Source organism: Aythya fuligula, chromosome 3 (assembly GCF_009819795.1).
Source record: "Aythya fuligula isolate bAytFul2 chromosome 3, bAytFul2.pri, whole genome shotgun sequence".
NCBI classification, from domain to species: Eukaryota; Metazoa; Chordata; class Aves; order Anseriformes; family Anatidae; genus Aythya; species Aythya fuligula.
In genome coordinates this window covers 85,850,251-85,870,192 of record NC_045561.1, presented here as the reverse complement: position 1 = coordinate 85,870,192, position 19,942 = coordinate 85,850,251, and the positions used below count along the sequence as shown (strand labels likewise).

At 36.8% G+C, this 19,942-nt stretch overlaps 1 protein-coding gene across 5 annotated transcripts in view; it reads right to left on the bottom strand.

Moving 5' to 3' along the window:
- Window positions 1-7,117, bottom strand: part of FILIP1 (filamin A interacting protein 1) — a 121,999-nt gene extending 114,882 nt beyond the window's left edge. For 2 of the 5 annotated variants that reach the window (XM_032184386.1, XM_032184382.1), the window contains exon 1: window positions 6,892-7,117. In XM_032184386.1, coding sequence (XP_032040277.1) covers window positions 6,892-6,930 — 39 coding nt within the window. In that variant the 5' untranslated portion in view covers window positions 6,931-7,117. The remainder of the gene's footprint in view (window positions 1-6,891) is intronic. The other 3 variants (XM_032184384.1, XM_032184383.1, XM_032184385.1) reach the window with 2 other exon arrangements.
- Window positions 7,118-19,942: the final 12,825 nt, after the last annotated feature.

The window sequence follows — 19,942 nt, the reverse complement described above, 5'->3', positions numbered from 1 at the left end:
CTGACCAGATGCCTGCTGCACATTTATCCTCTTGACTGTAAGGAATTTACCAGTAGTCAAGTGTAATCAACTCACGTCGACTACAAAAGATGGCCAAGGTCTGAAATTACAATCACCATTTGATGGCACAAAGCAAGAGAGCCTCCACCCTGATGGAAAGGACACAGGCAGGACTAGTCACAGGCAGGAAGACACTGCATCCTAAAGAGAAAGGGACTCACATCCCAGTGAGGAGCCGTATTTTCTTACTTTGAGATCTTCTCCAACAAATTCAGTAAAACCTTTACAGAGGCACAGTGGGAAGAGGTCCTTCCATTACTGTCATTAAGTCATGGATAGAATAGTGAATTTAGTGAATATCTTCTGACTTGTTAGTCACATTTTTGTTACAATTGATCATACCTGGTTTTTTGTTTGTTTGTTTGTTTTTCCCTTTAATCCTAGCTAGTGCATGTCCTTTTATTCTATCCCAGATTTGTTTCCTGGATACATTACAAGAATAAATAGAAAAACAGGCTACTCCAAAAATAAGACCTGTACTTCTGAGAGATTCCACAAAAGACAAATAAATAAATAAATAAATAAATAAATAAATAAATAAATAAATTCAGCCCAAACATATATGGGTCAAATAAACTTTAAATGCATTTATGGAAGTGAATATGAACATCTCCCTGTTCTTTATGTAAATATTTCTGACATCCCAGATCTTGCCTCAGGTTTCTTTAATGAATAAGTACAAGAGAAAGCAGCAGAATAAATTATTCATAGTTTCATTAAATACTCCAACATCATTATTTTTGCAAATTATAAATCTACAAATATTATGAAATTATCTGCTTGTTACAACCAAGTAAGCACAATATTTATATAGCAAACAATAAATAACAATAAATAAACAATAAATAACAACTTCAAAAACAAAAGACCTTTTTTTCCTATATTGTTTGATTAGGATAAAAATAAATGAGTTAAAGCATATAAAAGGAATGTTGTTCCAAGAAATCCCTAACGAACAAACCCTCCCAAGTTCCTCTTCTTTGACTTCACCACAATCATTGAATTAACTCCTCTGGAATGTAAGCAGGTTTGTTTTCTGTTCAGCTGCCATCAAATTAAGTCAGCCTTCACCTGACCTTCAGAAAAAAATGGAATTATGGTGATACCCATTCTCCTGGACTGCCCACACCTTCCCAGTCTTCTCATTCTTTCTATGGAACACCTCAGTAATGCACTGTTTGTTAACAAACAAACAAACAAACAAACAAACACAACAGCATGGCGCTTCCACAATTAGCTTCTGTTATTTGTATAACTCCATCAGTGTAACAAACGATATATTGCAACCTTTCAATATATTATAATATGAAAATATTGCTCCAACTCTGCCCCACTGCTCTGGGACTAATTCAAGATACTGGTAGTGGCTACATAAAAATGCAACACTTTTACTGGTCAGAAGTAGTCCAACAATTGTTCTTCATAGAAGGAGTATGACTCTGAGAAAGCTGATAATCGAAGACAGGACACTTCAGACTAGATAGTCCAGTGTTAGGAGGACTTTTTGTAATTGTGGGCTTCAGCCAATGAACTTCACATAAATGGAAGGAAAACACATCCATAAGGAGCTTGAGATAACTATGCATTATACTGCAAGAAGAAAGATGTTAGCAAATAGTATATAAAAATTTTCCCAAGTTTATTCATTTGGTACCAAACACCTATTGGTTTAAGAGAGTTTTGCATCTGAAACCAGAGGATTTTCTAAAGAAAGGAGAGGCAAGCAGGGGCAGGAGCCTCTTTAACTCACACTCTCACTTCAGCTGTTAGCGAACTTGCCCATCATTGTGATATCCACACTATGGATCATACACATTATGTTCAGCATGGGATTCAGCTGTACTAATATAGAAATCTATAGTGCTCATGAATGCTTTTGAGCCAGCTATCCAGACTCCCCATGGTGTCGAGAGAAACAAGCATTTCTAAAGTGTGGTTCTTCTCTTACTAACACAGCCAGTGAAATCACTCCCTAGAATTATTTATTTCTCTCCACTGGTAAAATGGTGAGACTAAATCAAATCTCTCTGATGTCTGAAATTCGACAATACAATGTTCACCCTTGCTGTCTTAGCTATTGCTTCTAGATCCCAGGTATCTGCCTTCTCCAAAAAAAAAAAAAAAACCACAATTTTATTTCTGTCACAAACTTGAAGTTTTCATTTCAGCAGCTATTTCAAACAGCTAATTTTCTGTTCATGGGCTTTCTCCATTTTCATTACATTTAGTGGCCCTGTGTTTTTCATTTTTTCTTCAGTTCTTCTGTTTCACCAGAACAGTATGCCACAGATAATGAAGACTGCTGAGACTCTTGACTAAGGGTGAATAGAGAGACATACCTCTGGAACAAATGCATTTAGCCAAGTTAGTAATGCTTTTCTCCAAATTTTAACCCAACATTTCTACTTGAACTTGAAGTAAACTATCTCTGTGGTCATGCTTACAACAGCCGAAGCCAGTATAAACAAGGAAGGGCCTAGAACAAAACACTAAAACCTCTTGAAAGCATCCTGGTTATCTCAGAGAAGTTTTATTAATCAAATCCAAGCCTTATTTACATCAGATCTTTATAAAGAACGTAAATCATATTCAGTGGGTACCAAGGGGAAAAAAAAAAAAGACAACCCCCCCAAAGAAAAATAAACTACCTCAGAGATAGTTCTGTCAGTAGCAGACAGACTTATGATACTATATTAGCTATATTTGTATGCAGATGTCCCAGTACACTATAGAACAGATGTTACACTATTATCATGCATAGAGCGAATGAGCGCAACAGGTGAAAGAACAGGTTACATTTCTAATGCCTGCATTTGAATGACACTTTGTTAGGTTAAATCTAAAAAGATAAAAAAAAATCACAATAATGTATACTTTTATACCTTCTACTCACATATGCTAATGACAAATACTAAAAGCGTATGGGATGGAAACCTTCTTCTTCTACTAATCAAGTGAAGAATTTGCCTACTCAGGTTCTAAGACAGCTGCCTGCCGATTTTGGCAGCCTTCTGGATCTGAAAGACACCAGTACCACAAATGGAGGATTTCCACCATGAATTGAAGACTGATGTATCTCTCCACTTCATCCCAGTACCGTTACGAACACATCATATGAGCTATGCATCACCAAGCTCTATCTGTTATTAAGACTCCTTCATTCAGAAAAACATGTCATGCAGCAAAAACTGTGGGAAATGTTAAAAGCAAGAGCTTCCTTTCTTGTTTTGTAGGTGCTACTGGAGAACACCTCTTTTATTTTGGCAGACCTGTCAAGTACCTTACATGCAGCATGATCTTCATTTGACGGGAGTTTCAGGTTCTCCCACTGCTGCACCTGCATCTCAAGGACCAATAGTCCTGTCACTGCCACTCTCCTGCCCCAGCACTGAGCACACCATGTGCAGCTGGCTGTCCCAGCTGTACTTTCATACATTGTTACAGACTGATGGGGACATTCAGCAATATCACTTAGCACAGTCCTGGGCTTCAAGAAGCCACACTGTTAGGCATGGTTCCAAGCTAAAACTTTATACTTGAAGCCCTCTTACCTTATGACAGGCTGTGCATGTTATGGACTTGACAGGTAGGCTCTCCTAAAATCTGGAAATGTAGCTTCCAGATGCTGACCTACTGGTACAGCAAAGAACTGAAGCAAAGCTTACCTTTTCCTCACCATAACTCTCGTTAATCTAGTAAAGGGGAAAAGGACTACACAGTTTGCTCAAGGTAAATGTTGTTTCATCTGTTCAATAATACACTTCAGAAATTTGAAATTTTTAAGAAACTTAAAGCACCTATAAACAAAACTTACAGATAGGTAAAACTCAGATTTTTATAAAACTTCTCAAGAAATTTAAAAACCAAATGTGCCCTAATCTATAAAGGTAAATCAACAACAGCTATAGGTCTGGTCAGAATTGGGGCCATTACTAATAAGACAATCCTCTGGTTTACATGCATTATCTGCAGATCTCAGGCATTACAAAACTAGTTTCTCATGGATATTTTCTCTCATTATGAAGCCATCATAGCAACTGGTAGACTGAATAGACTTTGTTAAAAAAAGTCCCAAGGGCCACAGTACTCTTGGTAGAGAGCGTACTAAGGCTGCAAATTTTGGATCTGAGACTGGATTCCAAGCACACTAAAGATCATGAGTAATTGGTTCCAGGAGCTGGTCTCATTCTAAATATGGGGAACATTTGCAAAATTTGTAACTGGAAATGAGTGTTGAACATCATCAGGGTTTGGAGTTATTCCTCTCCAGGGTTTTAACCAAGACCCATCTGCATCTCTAAGTCAAGGCTGGATTCAAATGGAGGAACTGCAGAAAAAGCCTTACACTGTGTGAGTGCATTGTACTCACAATGCCTTTGTTATTTGTCCACTTTTTTAATATTACTACGTTTTCCATAGAAATCCTTTTAAATGCATATTAATCTGAGTTAATAAACTAACAATTACTAGCATTCTGTTAGAAAAACAATATTGAAATTTTGTATCTTATGTCTTGCTCTTGCAGTGATACCATTACAAAACGTTATTACTACTTGAAAAAAGAAAAGAAAGGAAAGGAAAGGAAAGGAAAGGAAAGGAAAGGAAAGGAAAGGAAAGGAAAGGAAAGGAAAGGAAAGGAAAGGAAAGGAAAGGAAAGGAAAGGAAAGGAAAGGAAAGGAAAGGAAAGGAAAGGAAAGGAAAGGAAAGGAAAGGAAAGGAAAGGAAAGGAAAGGAAAGGAAAGGAAAGGAAAGGAAAGGAAAGGAAAGGAAAGGAAAGGAAAGGAAAAGAAAGATTTATTGTGGTGCAGTAATACTGGTTTTCACATTACCTGTGTAGATTGTCAGCCTTCTATGCCTTTCCATAGTTATTAAATGACTACATAACACCACCTAGAGGCATAGGGCTTCATTTCTTTTGAAAACTGCTGAAGTTCGTTACTTAGGAGGTCTAATTGTGCAATTGGTGACCAAAACTATCACAGTTCTGATGTTAGTGTTTAAAATAAACTTATTTTCTAAAAAAAAAAAAAAAAAGAAAAAGCTTATTCATTTAGATTTCAAAGCTTATTATTATGCATTTATAGCAAGAAATAGCTAACTATTTAGAGTCTCAGGGCAAATATAGAGCACCCATTCTGACGTAAATACATTTTGACGTTTAGCAAAAGAAAACATAAGGCGCATGACAAACACTAGAAATAATCTGATCATATATTTATAACTCTTTACATTTTACATATATGCTCCACCCGTGGAGATCACACCTCAAAGCCAGTGCAGAACAGACCATGGGGCACATGGCCTGGAGAGGGGCACATGGCCAGAGCATAGTTCTGTACCGTGTAAAGCAAGATAAACCACACGGGCTCTCATTCTACTGGATGTTTTATATGACTCCTCTGGCAATACACCCTTTCATACCAGTCTTTACATGTCTCCATTTTACCAGCTTCATTACGCCGAGTCTGGGCTTATGGCGTCACCTGGCTAAATCTGTAGATAATACTCTGCCTAGTGGGAGTCATCCCTGGCATGTGCTAACCTGAACCTTTCCCAGGCACTATCTAGGGAAGTATTAGTGGGTACAAACCACTTACAGGGTCACCAGGTCTTGCTCCAACAATTTAACTGTATGTGGCAGTGCTGAGGCCATTATTTTGGACCAGCTTAATTTACCAGTAAAGAAGTACCCTTCATTTTTTCACAGCTGTTCTTTCAGCTACTTCCATAAAGCTCAGTCTCTACTAGAGAGCTTCCCAGCCAGCCAGAAGCCAACCCTCAGATATTCTGAGATGGGGCCGTCTTTTCAGAAATAGTCATCAGTTGGAACAATAAGCAACATTTTTGCATATTAAGATTTGGATGGAAATAAGATTAAGAATATATTTAAGAATATTCCACCAGCATTATGTTGACTTTCTCAGACTTACCGCACAAACACAGTGCCACTACACAGCAAAGCTCCCATTTTAGTAACTCCACTAAATTTAGGCATGTGGATCATTTCATGTTCATTTCCTCTTTCCTTTCCACTACTTAGAAGCGGACATTCTCTCATGCAGTCCTGAAGACATGAGTAATAACCATCTCTCATTGCCCTTTGTTAAGGAGTTATCAACACTTTGGGGCTTAGATCCCCATATAAAATAGGTGGGTAAAACAAACCATACCTATTTCTCATAAAAATAATTCAGAAGCTTTTCTATTTTCCACTTACACCATGTGTTCTCCACAGAGATCATAGAGGGAACAGATCTGATGCTCTGTGACACAGTGCTTCCTGAACATCCTTTACAGATTAAGCTTTCATTTAAAGATGGTTTCTAGACATTTTCACTGTAAAACTGGATAAGATGTAAAATGCATGGTATCCTTTTCATTTTTTTAACGACTTTTTCTAAACTCTAAAATTTACATTCAGTCGTATGCCCTCTTTCTTCTTATAGAAATATATACATGAGATCAATAAAAGTAATAAAAATAACTTCCTAAAAAATAAGATAGAAGATAAATTACTTTTTTTTTTCTAAATGCAATAAACTTACAAAATGTCATGCAGCACACATATATTTATATACTACAAATGTATGTATCAGTATATATCTCTAGAAAATCCAAGTCAAACAGCATAACCATTAACAACAGAATACATGACCTTGGGTCTTCATTCATAAAGTGCTGAGAAGGTAGAAAATCAGTGAAAACAACAGAATAAATGTGTCCACTGAATTAAGCTTCAAAATTATTTTTCTAAAGTTTTTTTTTTTTTTTTTCCTAGTACCATAATATAAATCTGAATCTTGAAACAAACAACAACAAAAAAGCACTTACCATAGCCTTTGTCACTGTTTTCCAAAGGTTTCTGGGCATTACACTTTGTTGCCAAATTCAAAATTAAAGAGAAGATCTGACAGAAATCCTCAATGGTGTTTTAAAATGTATAGAGAGTAGAAAGTCCATTCACATCCAGAAAGATTTCTTAGAGGGCTCAGCTGAAATCTGCAAACACTGTATGCTGAAAGTTTGCCATCTGGTCTGTATCACTGGTTAGATTCTACAAAATGTCTTAAAGAGTACTTTGATTCTGTGTAAGTGTGGGATGTACTGTCCATAACAACATTATGCATACTTTTCCCTTACATAATGTCCTGGATACAATGAATAAGGTCAGTACACACTAGATTTACCAGTAGGAGTAATGGCAGCATGGAATAAATATTTGGCATAATTAATACATTTCTGTTGCTCTCATTAACTATTACCAAGGGGACACTTTAAAACAAGAGAATTGTACATAATAATTATATATGTTTAGATAACACTGTTTTGATGTAGAAAAAGACAAAGACCACTTGAAATCTTGTTCTTTTAAAAACAGAGCACAAATTTCAATAAAGTTTTTTAATGCCTTTCTTTTGATCTCAGAACAATTACCACTCTGTACTTCATCCCATGTATCTTTGACCTGCAAACTATGAACAGATATTTAAATTATTTGCTTATTTGTAACAAAACCTGACATCTGAAGATACATGAATATATATTTATGAAAATTGTAATCCTATTTAAATAATTTGGTTTTGAATATGGGATCAGAATTTAATGTGCCAAATATTTTAGTCAAATGCCAATTCCTTTGAAAGAACTGTTATAACAATACATGTATATTTATTAATAAAGAGAGAAAGAGGGGAAAAAAAGTGGTACTACCAACTAAATTCTGTCTTCAGTTTCCTATAGCATTCTCATACCTTAAATATCTAAGCTGGAATTTTCTACATGTGATTTCAGTGTCAGACTGATTGTTTTTATTTGGTTTGAGAAATTTTATTTCATTGAAAAATTCTTGCCATTTTCTAGTAAAGACTGGTTGCAACTCTTCTAAAATTAAGGTTCATTTTTTCCTTGTTTTGTCTTGTCTTACGTAAGAGGTCTGATACTTCTAGAGACAGGTTGTATTTATGCTTTAAAACCACTATTTGTCATCAGATTGAAACCTTCTGAATTGTCTTATTTTGCAAATGTTTAAGAGGCAAGTGCTTAAAATTTTATTGCTTGTTAAGAGTTTGACAGATGGAAATTTCTGTCTGTACAGTATTCCATGCTGTAGAAAACAGGATTTTGGTTAAATCCATCCCTGAAATTTAGGTAGGCTTCTTTTCATATCGTCTGTTTTTCTTCTAATTTCCTTTTGCCACGTGACAGTGGTCACATTTCTGTTAAATGTGGTCAGAACTGGATATATTTTTATCTTTTTTCTGGTAGAAACTTCTAAATATATTGATATATTGTTTATATATTTATTTTGTTACAATCATTGTTATTAAAAATGAGATGTTGTTTAGTACGTATATTCTAAAAATACTTGCTCAAAGTGCTACAGTGCATGTCCAGTCTACAACCTCTCAACATAGGAAATATTCTCACGCTACCACAGAATTCAGGGAAAATTTTAACAGAAATGCAAATTTGGCTTTCCTTTACAACATACAGTTTATTCAGTAGATTTATTTCTGTTTTTCTTCTCATAGAAAAAAACACTTTTCTCTTCCTATATCAAAATGCAGGGGATCCTTTCAAGCGAGGTACTAGCTTATACTATGTGTTTAAGGTCTTGAGCACAGCCTTATCTTGAAAGATCAGCCTTATCTTGAAAGATCTGTAAGCCACAGCTCTCTTCCTCTTTCAGTATACATATGTATATGTAAACATAGTGAGGCCCAACCATAACAAGTAAGATTGAATGCTGCTGCTTTGAATTCAGTGAATATCAAAAAAGGAAACCTAGAATGTTACTTTTCAGCAGAGAATGAAAAGCAAGGAATAAGTAGAATCCATAAAAGAGAGAAAAAAGACACACAGGAAATAATGAATATTCAAGTTAAATTGGTTTACATCCTTCAACTGAGTGGGCTATTGAGTTATCTTAGTAGCAAATAAACAGAGGGATGCAGTTTGAGGTAAGAATACACTGTTTGCAAAAAGTGAAGGGTAAAAGAGAGGTGTGGTTTTTTGGTTTGTTTTTGTTTGCTTGTTTTTTTTTGTGTTTTTTTTTTTTTTGTTTGTTTGTTTGTTTCTTTGTTTTTGTTTAAGAAAGAGGTGCATTTCTGGAACTAAATTTCTACCTTTTTAATTTTCCTTCACTAATCAAATTGATTTTTTAAAGGTACTACACACTATTATCACAGAAGTACCAGAAATTGTGAAAGAGACAGAAGTTTTGGAAGCAAGCTTTAAAGAATCAAATGTTTCTCATTTGCATTTATAAATTATATGATACAAAAGTGGCAGTAGCTAACCATTTGCAGTGTTCGATAGAATACTATGTGAACAGTGAAATAAGTAGAGTGGAAAATCCATTATACTATATTGTTTAATTTGATTTCTTGAATTTAAAGGTTACAAATACAATCTTCCAAATCAAGCACTCATTCTGTAATCAAACTATTTCAGTAAAACCCTAATAATTCAGTATTCATGTTAAAATTAAACTGTCTGCAACAACGTACTTCAAGATTTCTCAAATGATCAGTCCAAACATACACCTTTTGTTGATTGCTACTGCTGATTGTTAGGGGAAAAAAAAGATAAACTTGAATAGTACTGATCTGCCCCCTTGTGACAAACTAAGAAAAGCTGTTGGGATCTGTAGAATCCTTCAGTCTTTACATGAAAAATTGACAATTTCATGTGAAACAAATCAAAGGTGGGCTAGGCTATATTAAAGCTTCTGAATGCTATTGTGAGAATTCAGCATCACTAAATGCAGTCCACTAAAACATCCACTAAATGTCAGTCATAGAAAAGTTCTGTCATCAAATAGTGCTGTACGTCCTGATACCTTATCCTGACTTGGGCTACTTCTGTCCTAGTACTGTGGATCCTTGTATTACAGAGTTCAAGGACATGACAGGGTACTTTTGTAAGATTTGTAATTTTTTCTGAAGAGTGAAATATTGATACATACTTTCTATAGTTCATTTATCCTATTTTAAAGATTAAGACTGACAAAACAGGTGGTTTTTCTTGTTTTCTACACAAAAGTATGTTAATAGCACAATCTGGCCAAGATAAGCTTCATAAAAATGAAAGTATAGTTCTGAAAGAATGATTTGAAAAGGTAACAAAGTCATTTACAAGGGTACTTGCTCTTTTGTTACTGCACATACCTAGTTTAGAAAACCAAGATTGCCCATTAACATTTATAGTAGGAACTGTTCTTCAGCTGACTAATTAGAACACTCCCTCAAAAACCTGAAGAGAGACATTCTGCGGTTTCAACTTTGTAAGGGAATAAAAATCAAAAACTATAATCCTTTGACTTACTTTCTAAAAGTTTTTTTGGAAGGACAGTGCTCCACCTCACTCTCATGCATGAATAAACTGTCTACAAATCCTTATCCTTGCTTAAAATTTTGTAATTACCTTCATCAAACGCACAGGACAGCACTATAAAACATGGGCACAACCATATAATTTCACAAGATGAAAAAGTGAGGAAGAAATTTTCAGTCCAGAGATGGCAGAAGAGATAAATCCTAACTAAAACTGATTAAAGATGCTGCTTCCACAAGCAAAATGATGCCTGTGTGAGACAGGATAAGGAAGTTACTTCCTGGCTACAAGTTCCCTGTTCCCAGCAGTCAACACAACAGTTAAGGAAAAATGTCATATAGCTGTTTACACAGTAAGTGATTAAGTTAAGAAAAAAGGTGAAGAATAACATGGATAAAATGCTTATAGATACATGTTGCTATATGATGCATGAGGTGAAGCTGTCTCTTGAATTTCCTGGGGAGATTAATGCAAAGTTCTCATAAAGGGCATCCCACTGCAGCATCTCAGCCTTACTACACCCTAATGAAGGTGTATCATATCCTTTGCCCAGTATAGGACATCCTCTAATCTTAAACACTATAATTACGAGTTTAAAAGTGCTCTTGTTGAGTTACTCATTACTCACATTAGTGAATATCAAGTTTCGGCTATCTATAAGACTGGACACTGTTTTTGTTAGAGTTGTTAACTCAGCTATATCACTCAGAAGAAAGAAGAAGCTGTATATTCACCAATTCCAAGACATCACTAGCTCTTTTCTATTTTACTAACCCTATTACCTACTGTAATACATAATGATAATTGTAGTCAAACAACAAGCAGACTGTGTAGCTGCAAAAATTATAACAATAATAATAAAAGCAGATGGAAGGGTTCTACAATTTCTGCAGCTCTGTTTACATGTTGTACTTTAGACAGGCCCCTGATCACCCTGTGCTGACCAAGAGATGTGTGAGTGCAGTAAATGTCTCACCATGCCAGAGCTAACAAGGTTGCTGTCTGGCACAGTTAATTAGCCTGGGCTGTGCACAGAGCGAGCACACTCATGGCTGGCTCAGAGCACTGGCAGTGTGAAGTTGTATTAGCACAGGCACAGAAAGACTGTGCCTACTCACAGCATGACACGTAGGCATATTCTGAACATAAATCAGGGTCCAAAAGCATTGGAGAAAAGAACCTGCACAGAAACATCAGTGAGGAAAGGAGCAAAAAAATTCCATTAATATTTGAGATACTGGATGTGGCACAGAAATATAAACTTATCCATTACTCTCCTCCTCAAGACTGGGGATGTTTGTGTGATTCAAGTGCTGCTCTGGAACTCAGATAGCCAGCTTATATGATTCACCTAATCAGAGACTCTTATGCTGTAGAAATCTACATCTGAGCTAGGCATCTAGATTCCCTTTAAAGTGAATGGAAAGAAACAGATTTGATGAAACAATTCATCCCAAGTAGACATCCAAAAATATCAGAAATAAATCACACTTTCAAAGTACCCATTTCTCTCCATTTGGCACAAAAGAAAGGCTCACATGTACACTAGTTCTGTAGTCATCTAAAGACAAGAATGATGAATACCACTGTCTGTGCCTATGTTCCTTTAAGTGAGGATAATCATATTTCTGACTTTGTTAGAAGAACTTTAAGGCACTAGAGGCTGTGAATACCTCAAAGACTGAATTTTCATGGGCCAGATAGCTATAACAGCATTTTATGTTTATAATATCATTTATTTAAATAATTCTTATCTCTCAGGATAGGTAATTTGAGATAATATGTATATAGGATACTTTGTTATTAATAGCACCTCACTTCACGTGTTTTACAAATGGTAGTCTGTATTATCAGTATTATTGCCTAAAATACAAAGTAAGGCCAAGTGCTGATTTTCTAGTTTCACGTTAAATTGACCAAGTAAATTGACCAATCTTCCAAATCATTCACCAACTGGTCCTGCTGATGGATTTAGAAGCTTGATTTGGATCTTCACTTCTCTTACATATTCTCATCCAGAGTATTTTTCTCTTCTCAGCTTGAGCTCTATCTACTCTTTCTAGCACTTCAGGTTTCTTGCTTTCATAACTGAAAGAGATTCTGTATTCGACAACTCCTGTCTGAGACCTGCCTAAATTACCTTTATCAACTTTCAACATCTTGTATTAATGTTTAATTTGAAATTGAGCAAAAGACTAAAATGTTTTTTCTCTCTTACATGTGACTGCTGGTTCTTAAATTTCTGGGTGGTTCATTAAAGCAAAATATAGTAATCTAAGTGTTAATTTATCACATGATGCCACGTAATTGTATCCTGCAGCACTGATAGGTCATTAATAATACAAGTAATTGCTTATTACTTTTTTGGTCATATGATTAAAAAAAAAAAAAGATTTAAAAGTTGTATTATTGTAAACAGTAATTATTGCACCAGAAGCTCCAATAAAGATTTAAATATATCTTTTTCCCAGTAGCCATGCTTCAGACAATCACAGATGCTAGATCATAGAATCACAGAATGGTTTGGGATGGAAGGAACCTTAAAGATTGTCTTATTCCAACCCCCTGCCAGGGGCAGGGAGATCTCCCACTAGATCAGGTTGCTCAAAGACCAATCCAACTTAGCCTTCAACACCTTCAGGGATGGGACATCCACTGCTTCTCTCAGCATCGGGTTCCAGTGCCTCACTACCATCTGAGTGAAGAATTTCTTCCTTATATCTAATCTAATCTTCCTATATCAAATCTAAACACCCAATTTTAGTTGAAAGCCATTACTTCTTGTCCTATCCCTACATTCCCTGGTAAAGTCCCTCCCCAGCTTTCCTGTAGGCCCTCTTTAGATACTGGAAGGCCACTACAAGGTATCCCCGCAGCCTTCTCTAGGTTGAGGATCTCTAGCATCCACACTATTTTTATGTCTGAAACGTATATTGCAAATTTCCAAGTTCATTTATCCTAGTCAGAAATTGTGGTTATTTCTTAAAATGGAGAGTTCTGTATTGGAATGCCTTTGCAGTGTTCCAAAATGTTTCTGTGGTATCTTGTACGCTCACACTTCCCAAGGCATTATGGCTTGCACATATCCTGCAGACAGTACACGTGAAGCATAAAAGCATCAAGAAAATCTTTGTGAGCCAAGAAAGGCAAATGTTGATGATAACGGTAACATTATCCCCTTGCACTTACCGTGGTGTTATTATTACGTGTTAACACACATTATAGGCAAGTGAAGATATCCTCTGGTGCAGTTTTTGTTTATTACTGTTTTATATAAATTGAAATATTTAATTTGTTGTTTGCAATCCTAATATACTTTTATATATTAGCCTAAGTGTTTCAAAACTAGTAACATGTTTATATATATATATGCTGACCATGATACTTTCAAATATCTTATTTGATGAGTAACAGTGGAAATGTAGATATTTATGAAGCCCATACCAAGCAGCTCAAGTAAAGTAACAATGCCTTGACCCATTGCCTAGGGAAAAATATATATATATATATATATATATATATATATTATATTTATATATATATATATATTATATATATATATATAATGTTTGTGAGCTTTCTAGCTGAAAATAATGGTTGTGCACACACGATTTGCAAAGGGCTTTCTTAGAGCAGCACACAGCTGGGTTTAACTCTAGCTGTAACCCTGGGTTTTCTTACACGCACACTTTTTTTGGAGGGTGGGTGAGGGTAGGGAAGGGGTGACTGGCACATGGCAGCAGGCAGCCGGCTCGGGGGCCGTACAAAAGCCCCCTCTGCTCGCCACACGAAGCGAGGTCGCCCCGTGACGGGGCGGGCGGCGCGGGGAGCGCTGAGGCGCGCAGGTGGCCGGGTCCCGGCGCCGCCCAACGGCCGCCGCCGCTGACCGTTGGCGGCCGTTGGGCGGGTCCGGGGAAACGCCCGAATCCCTGCGGTGCCCTGCCCTGCCCTGCCCTGCCCGTGCTGTTGCCGAGGCCCGAAAGCTGCTAGAAGGTTCCTCTGCTGAGCGAGAGCTGGAGCAGTTTTTGGAGCAGAGGTATTGCTTTCATCTCTTCGCACCCGTCGAGGCTTTTCCTTCCTGTCAGGAGTGCAGGGAAGATGTTCTCCTGGCCCCTTTTGGAGCCTGCGTTCTCCAGGCAGCTGCCGCTAGCCCGTAAGTAGTTGTGTGTGAAGAAAACTTAAACGCTCACAGGCTAATAAAGAGCAAGGGAATGACACTTTTACCTGTAGGTGAAATTAGCCCTCACCAGAGAGCTGTGGAGGGTCTGTCTCAGGCTGCAGTTAGCTGGAGCATGTGGTGTGCCTCACACCCAGGCTGTGCTCTCCTGGGAGCGAGGAGCTGCGGTTACTCCTGTCTCAGGTGTGAAAATTATGTGCTGTTAGCTGTGAACTTTGTAGTGTACAGGTTAAAGGTGTATTGATCTGTTATAGGGAATGTTGTGGACTCTTTCAGCCAAGAGGACAAATGGGTAAGGAGGTCAAATACCCTTATTGCTGCTCTGTTAAAAGATTTTGCAAGGCTCTACTTACTTGGGTACAAGAAGATTTAGATAACTTAGTTCCCCTGTTCATAGTATGAAAAACCACTTCAGCCTGCACTCTGCCTTGTACTCGACTTCAGGGGTCACACACTTATATTCTTTAAACTTTAAAGCTTTTTTTTTTCTTCATTATGTTTTTCTTTTTTTGTTGTTGTTGTTTCTGTGTGTTCAGACAGAGCTACTTTACTGTTGTGCCTACTGAAATATCTATCTAGATGAAAGCTCTTTGTGAAGACCTTAAGATCTCAGGCATTTGCTTTTTCATTTGGGTGAAAACAACCTTTTACTATCTAAAGTGGAGGCTTACAATTAAATGTTCTAGTTCCAACAAAGTTAAATCCAGCCTAGCACAATATGATTACTGCTTTGTAATGTCCTTTTGAGCCAGAAAAAGGATATTAGTTGAATAGTTCCTCGTTATTATTTCTCTGGGGAACTATTCAATATTTCAGGCTGCTACCCACTTCTATTTGGACACATTGTCCGTTATTGTTCATATATTATTATGAGAAAGGAGATACTTCAGGGATTTGCTGGTCATCTCATTGCTGAGTGTCAGATTTCTTCAGAGCTAATGGTGGTTGAATGCTGAGAGTATCCACCTGCCTGGATGCTAACAACAGTCAAAGCGTTAAACAGGTCTTTCAGCTTGTTTACAAAGAAACTAAATACGGAAAAATCTGTGTTAGAGCCCAACTGAGGAAATAAATGTTGTTTCTTTCATTTGTGTCAGGAGTATTTCAATTATATTTCTTGTTTATCTTAATTGCATTATTATTGTTTTGAAATCCTTTCCAAACTATGGGATTGCTGTCTGTTTTGCAGAGTTTTGTATCTGTGTCATACAAAACATTTCCAATTCCAAAAACATACTTCAAGATTACTGGTAATTTATAAGGGATCTCAACTTCCTTGCCTTGCTCTGGATCTGGTAGAAACTTGGTGTTCCATTTGTTTTGATCTGCAGTGCCTAAAGCAGCATCCAGAGGTATACATGTAGATCAAAACTTATTTGGGTGCCTTATACTTTGCCTGTAACAAGATATTCTTAGGTTCTCTCAGACAACTTTGCATCAAAATGTCACAGCTGGAGAATGTGAAGTACAGATTTGATGTTAACATGGCCCTGAAGTTTGACTGCTTCGTTTGAGTTCCTATATACTTTTAGGCAGTTGCCTACTCTAAAAAATAATCCCTTAAAATTGAAGGGTCTCCATGTATAGAAAGGTATCTTTTAAGGAATACCAAAAAATTCTTTGACTTTATTTTATCTATATACAGGGAAGTAGATAATTGAATTTTTGGCATGTTTATAGTTATGCCACTTGCAGGCATCATTTATATTAATGATGTTGAAACATTGTGTTGAAGCTTACATGAAAATTTCTGCTAGTGTTTATATACGTACAGTACCTCTGCAAGCCACACTGATTTAATTTCCTTTGAAGATATGTAGACAATTTTCTAAGTCCTTGTGTAGTTCACTTACCTATTAAACTGATGTTCTATTTATGGCATAATACAGCACATTCTCTAGCAATATGTGGTCATGTAAAAAAAGACCCTATCACACAGACACAGGAGGAGATAGAGTAAGGTTGCTATGGGAACCTTAGCTCTAAATGGTCTGGCTTTTGTTGGCTTAAAATCTCAAACATTGTGTTGCATTAATTATGTTTTTGTTGAGGTTCTTTGCACTGAATATGAAATTTGTTGGATTGCTGTTCCAGTCTTACATGTCTGCGTGCAACACTTTTAAAAACAAAATGACTTGTGTTAGCTAATAGAAAAAGGGGAGATTGTTTTATTACCAAACTGAATTACAGTACTGAAGAAAATATGCTCAACAAATAGCAACTAGATTTTCTTTTTATTCATCTAGCTAAAATTCAGCTATTGCTATCCTCAGTTAGTATCCATGAGCCTTATTCAATACAAGCTAATATAGAGGAACCAGCAGTGGGAGGGAGTCATAACAAAAGGCAGGAATGGGGTAGCAATTGTGGAGGGAGAGGGTTGGAGAATTCTCTGTTGGAAGCATGGGAGGGATTTTGGTACTGATTTTGGTAGGAGGAAAGAAGCTGAAAACAGAAACTGAATAAAAAGACATTTAGGGAAGACCGAGGGAAGAGAAGAACTTGAGCAATGACAGAAGTTGAAGGATTGTTTTTAGTGCAGGAACCACAGGGAGAAGTGAGACAGGAATGGATAAAGAGAGTCTGAAAACAAGGTGAGTCTGTTTGGGGTGGGTTGAAGCAGGTGGGTTGCAATTACATGGTGAGGACACTAATAGAATTCAAAACAAATATCCCCAAATTATAAATATATTAATCAGATCGCACAAGTTATTAACCATAAAGTCATCTTAATATATGTTTATATAGCATATGTATTCTCCGAAGACCTCTTCAAATCTTTAACTGTACGAAACCAATGAAGTTTCACACAGTAAGAAAGGAAACATTCTATAGCATTGAATTTCTTCCCAATACTTTTCTAAAAGTGTCATTTGATGATTTTCCTCTTGGAAAGCTACTTAGGGGTAATGAATATGATTTAATTTTCTTTAAATTATATTAGTTATTCTTAAGAAGCTTATGTTTCATTTGCTGAATTTTCCACAGAATGATTTCAGTCTTCATTCATCCTTATGGGTGGTGCAGAGAATGGAATTTTTATGATGAAAACTGATACAGCACTTTAAAACTTTTCAGTGCTGAAAAACAATACATTCGGCATCTATACTACAAGGCAGCAAATAGGACAGATGTTAATAGTAGGTATGCTCCACTTTAAATGGCCTCATATGGTAACTGTAATTTAAACAGATGGCTAAAATTTCATGTTGTTTTAGCAACCGTAAATCCTCAGTCAAAGTACATACATTTTCAAACTGCTGAAAAACTGTAGTCTGCATCTGTATTTTCTTTAAAAATAAAGAGAACAGTGCTGGTGATCTTGGTGCCTTTTACAGAATCTTACACAATTCCATATATTAAGTAATCTTAATAACACATTGTAGAGTTCTCTCAGAAAAGAAATATCTTCACAATATTCCAAGAACAGCATCTTTATTCTGAATGCTAAATTGACTGAGTAATATGCTTACATGTTCACAGTTGACTTATCTACTTCTGTGGACCTCATGCTCCCAGAGAAGATGAGTAACTACCAAAGTAATTCTCATGAAGTTTTAACAGGAAAAATTAGTGGAACACTAAAACCAGTTTAATTTCCCTCCTCCCCCAGTCAAGAGGCAAATCACACACCACTTATGCCCATCACAGTTAACATCTCTGTAGCTTTTGACAAAAATCAACAGCGATACTAGTGACATGTTTATGTCATGTGGGTGTGTCATATCAAGGGGGCTCCATTGATGGACTCAGAATGGAAGCAGCCTTTCCATGCCCCCAGTGTGTCCCAACCTCTTAGCCTCCTGCTTTTAGCAGCCTCTTGTAACTGCTTGAATAATGTAACCTGTTGGTGCCCATTATGAACAATACACGAGTGACAACTGGATTCATTCATCTTTATACATGCAGCTAATGCAATAAGGATGACAGATGCCTGGAATGAATCAATCAAGGATGGATACGTAATGACAGACACTGTCACTTATCAAAGAGCGTAAAGACTGGGAGACTCTTCAAAGACTAAAAAAAAAAAAAAGCATGTGATGTGCTACTTAATAAACCGACTGCTTGCTAACAAACACTGCAAAACTCACTGAGTTAGCACATCCCATCTCACTGAGATGTCTTTGTATAATACAACTGTGAACACATGAGACAACTGCAGTTTGTTTAAGCTCCCCTGTCTCAGTGCCCATGTTGCTTACTGCAATTAAAGTTGTCTACACTTTTCACCAGAGCGAAGACTCTACTCCATGGAGATATCTTACCTCTGATTTCACAGTGATTATACCGGGCCTAGTTCCACACAACTCTGGAGAAAATTTCGTCTTGCCCTGAGCCTTCCAAACACACATCCTATCATGTGACAACTGCTGTATGTGTAACAGATTGAGTTGTGGGAGCCTATGTTACTAGGATGTACTTACAATAAAGAATGTACACGACATCTTCAAGCAATGGATATCCACAACCTTCTGTCAGAGGAAACAATGTCCCAGAATGACATTCCTCCTTGTGTGGCTAAGATGAAAAACACTAAGAAGAGCAAGAGTTTAAAGTACACTGATACCAAGGTCTTCTTACATATCTCTGCATATTCCAATCTCCTGTTCCTAGGAATAACTGGAAAGCTCTGATGTCAAACTACAGTTCTATCCATCTTCAGTGGGGTAGTTGGCATATGGGATTATTAGGGAGAGAATGCAGGTGATACTGATTGTAGTAAGACTTCAGTCATTGTCCTGTGTGACGTCTTAAAATTGACAGGAAACAGGTTGAAAAAAGGCATTGTTAGTGTTTCAGTGGGTCTGAGAGTGGCATTTGATTCTGAGCAGGCTTGTCCTAGTCATAATCCTGCTCGTATTTTCACTGCCAGACTGCAGGTATTGCAAGCCCCTGCCATAACAGGATTGAGTTTAAGGTGATATGGATAGATGAAGAAAATTATCTAAAACCAGCAAGATAATACGTAGTGATGGCAAGTACAAAATCATAGATTTCAGAAGGAGAAAGCAGATGAACTAATCCAAACTAGCCAGGGAACAACAGTACAGAAAAGGGCTGGGGAGTTATATTGAATTACAAATTGACCACGATTTAACTGTAATTTTGTTGCAAAGTATTTTAGGATGTATTAAAACGAATTGTTGTATGTCAGAAGCAGAAGACAATCATTCTGCTTTACTTGACTTTAGAGAGACCTACATTAGTGCTGCATCCTGTTTTGAATGCCCCACTTTAAAATGCAGGCAAGTTAAAGGGACTCCAGGGAGAAGATTAAAATAATAAGTGAAGGAAGGCTGAAGGAATTGTAGAAAAGACTGAAAAACATAACAGCAGTCTCCCGGTATATAAAAGTTGTTCAGAAGA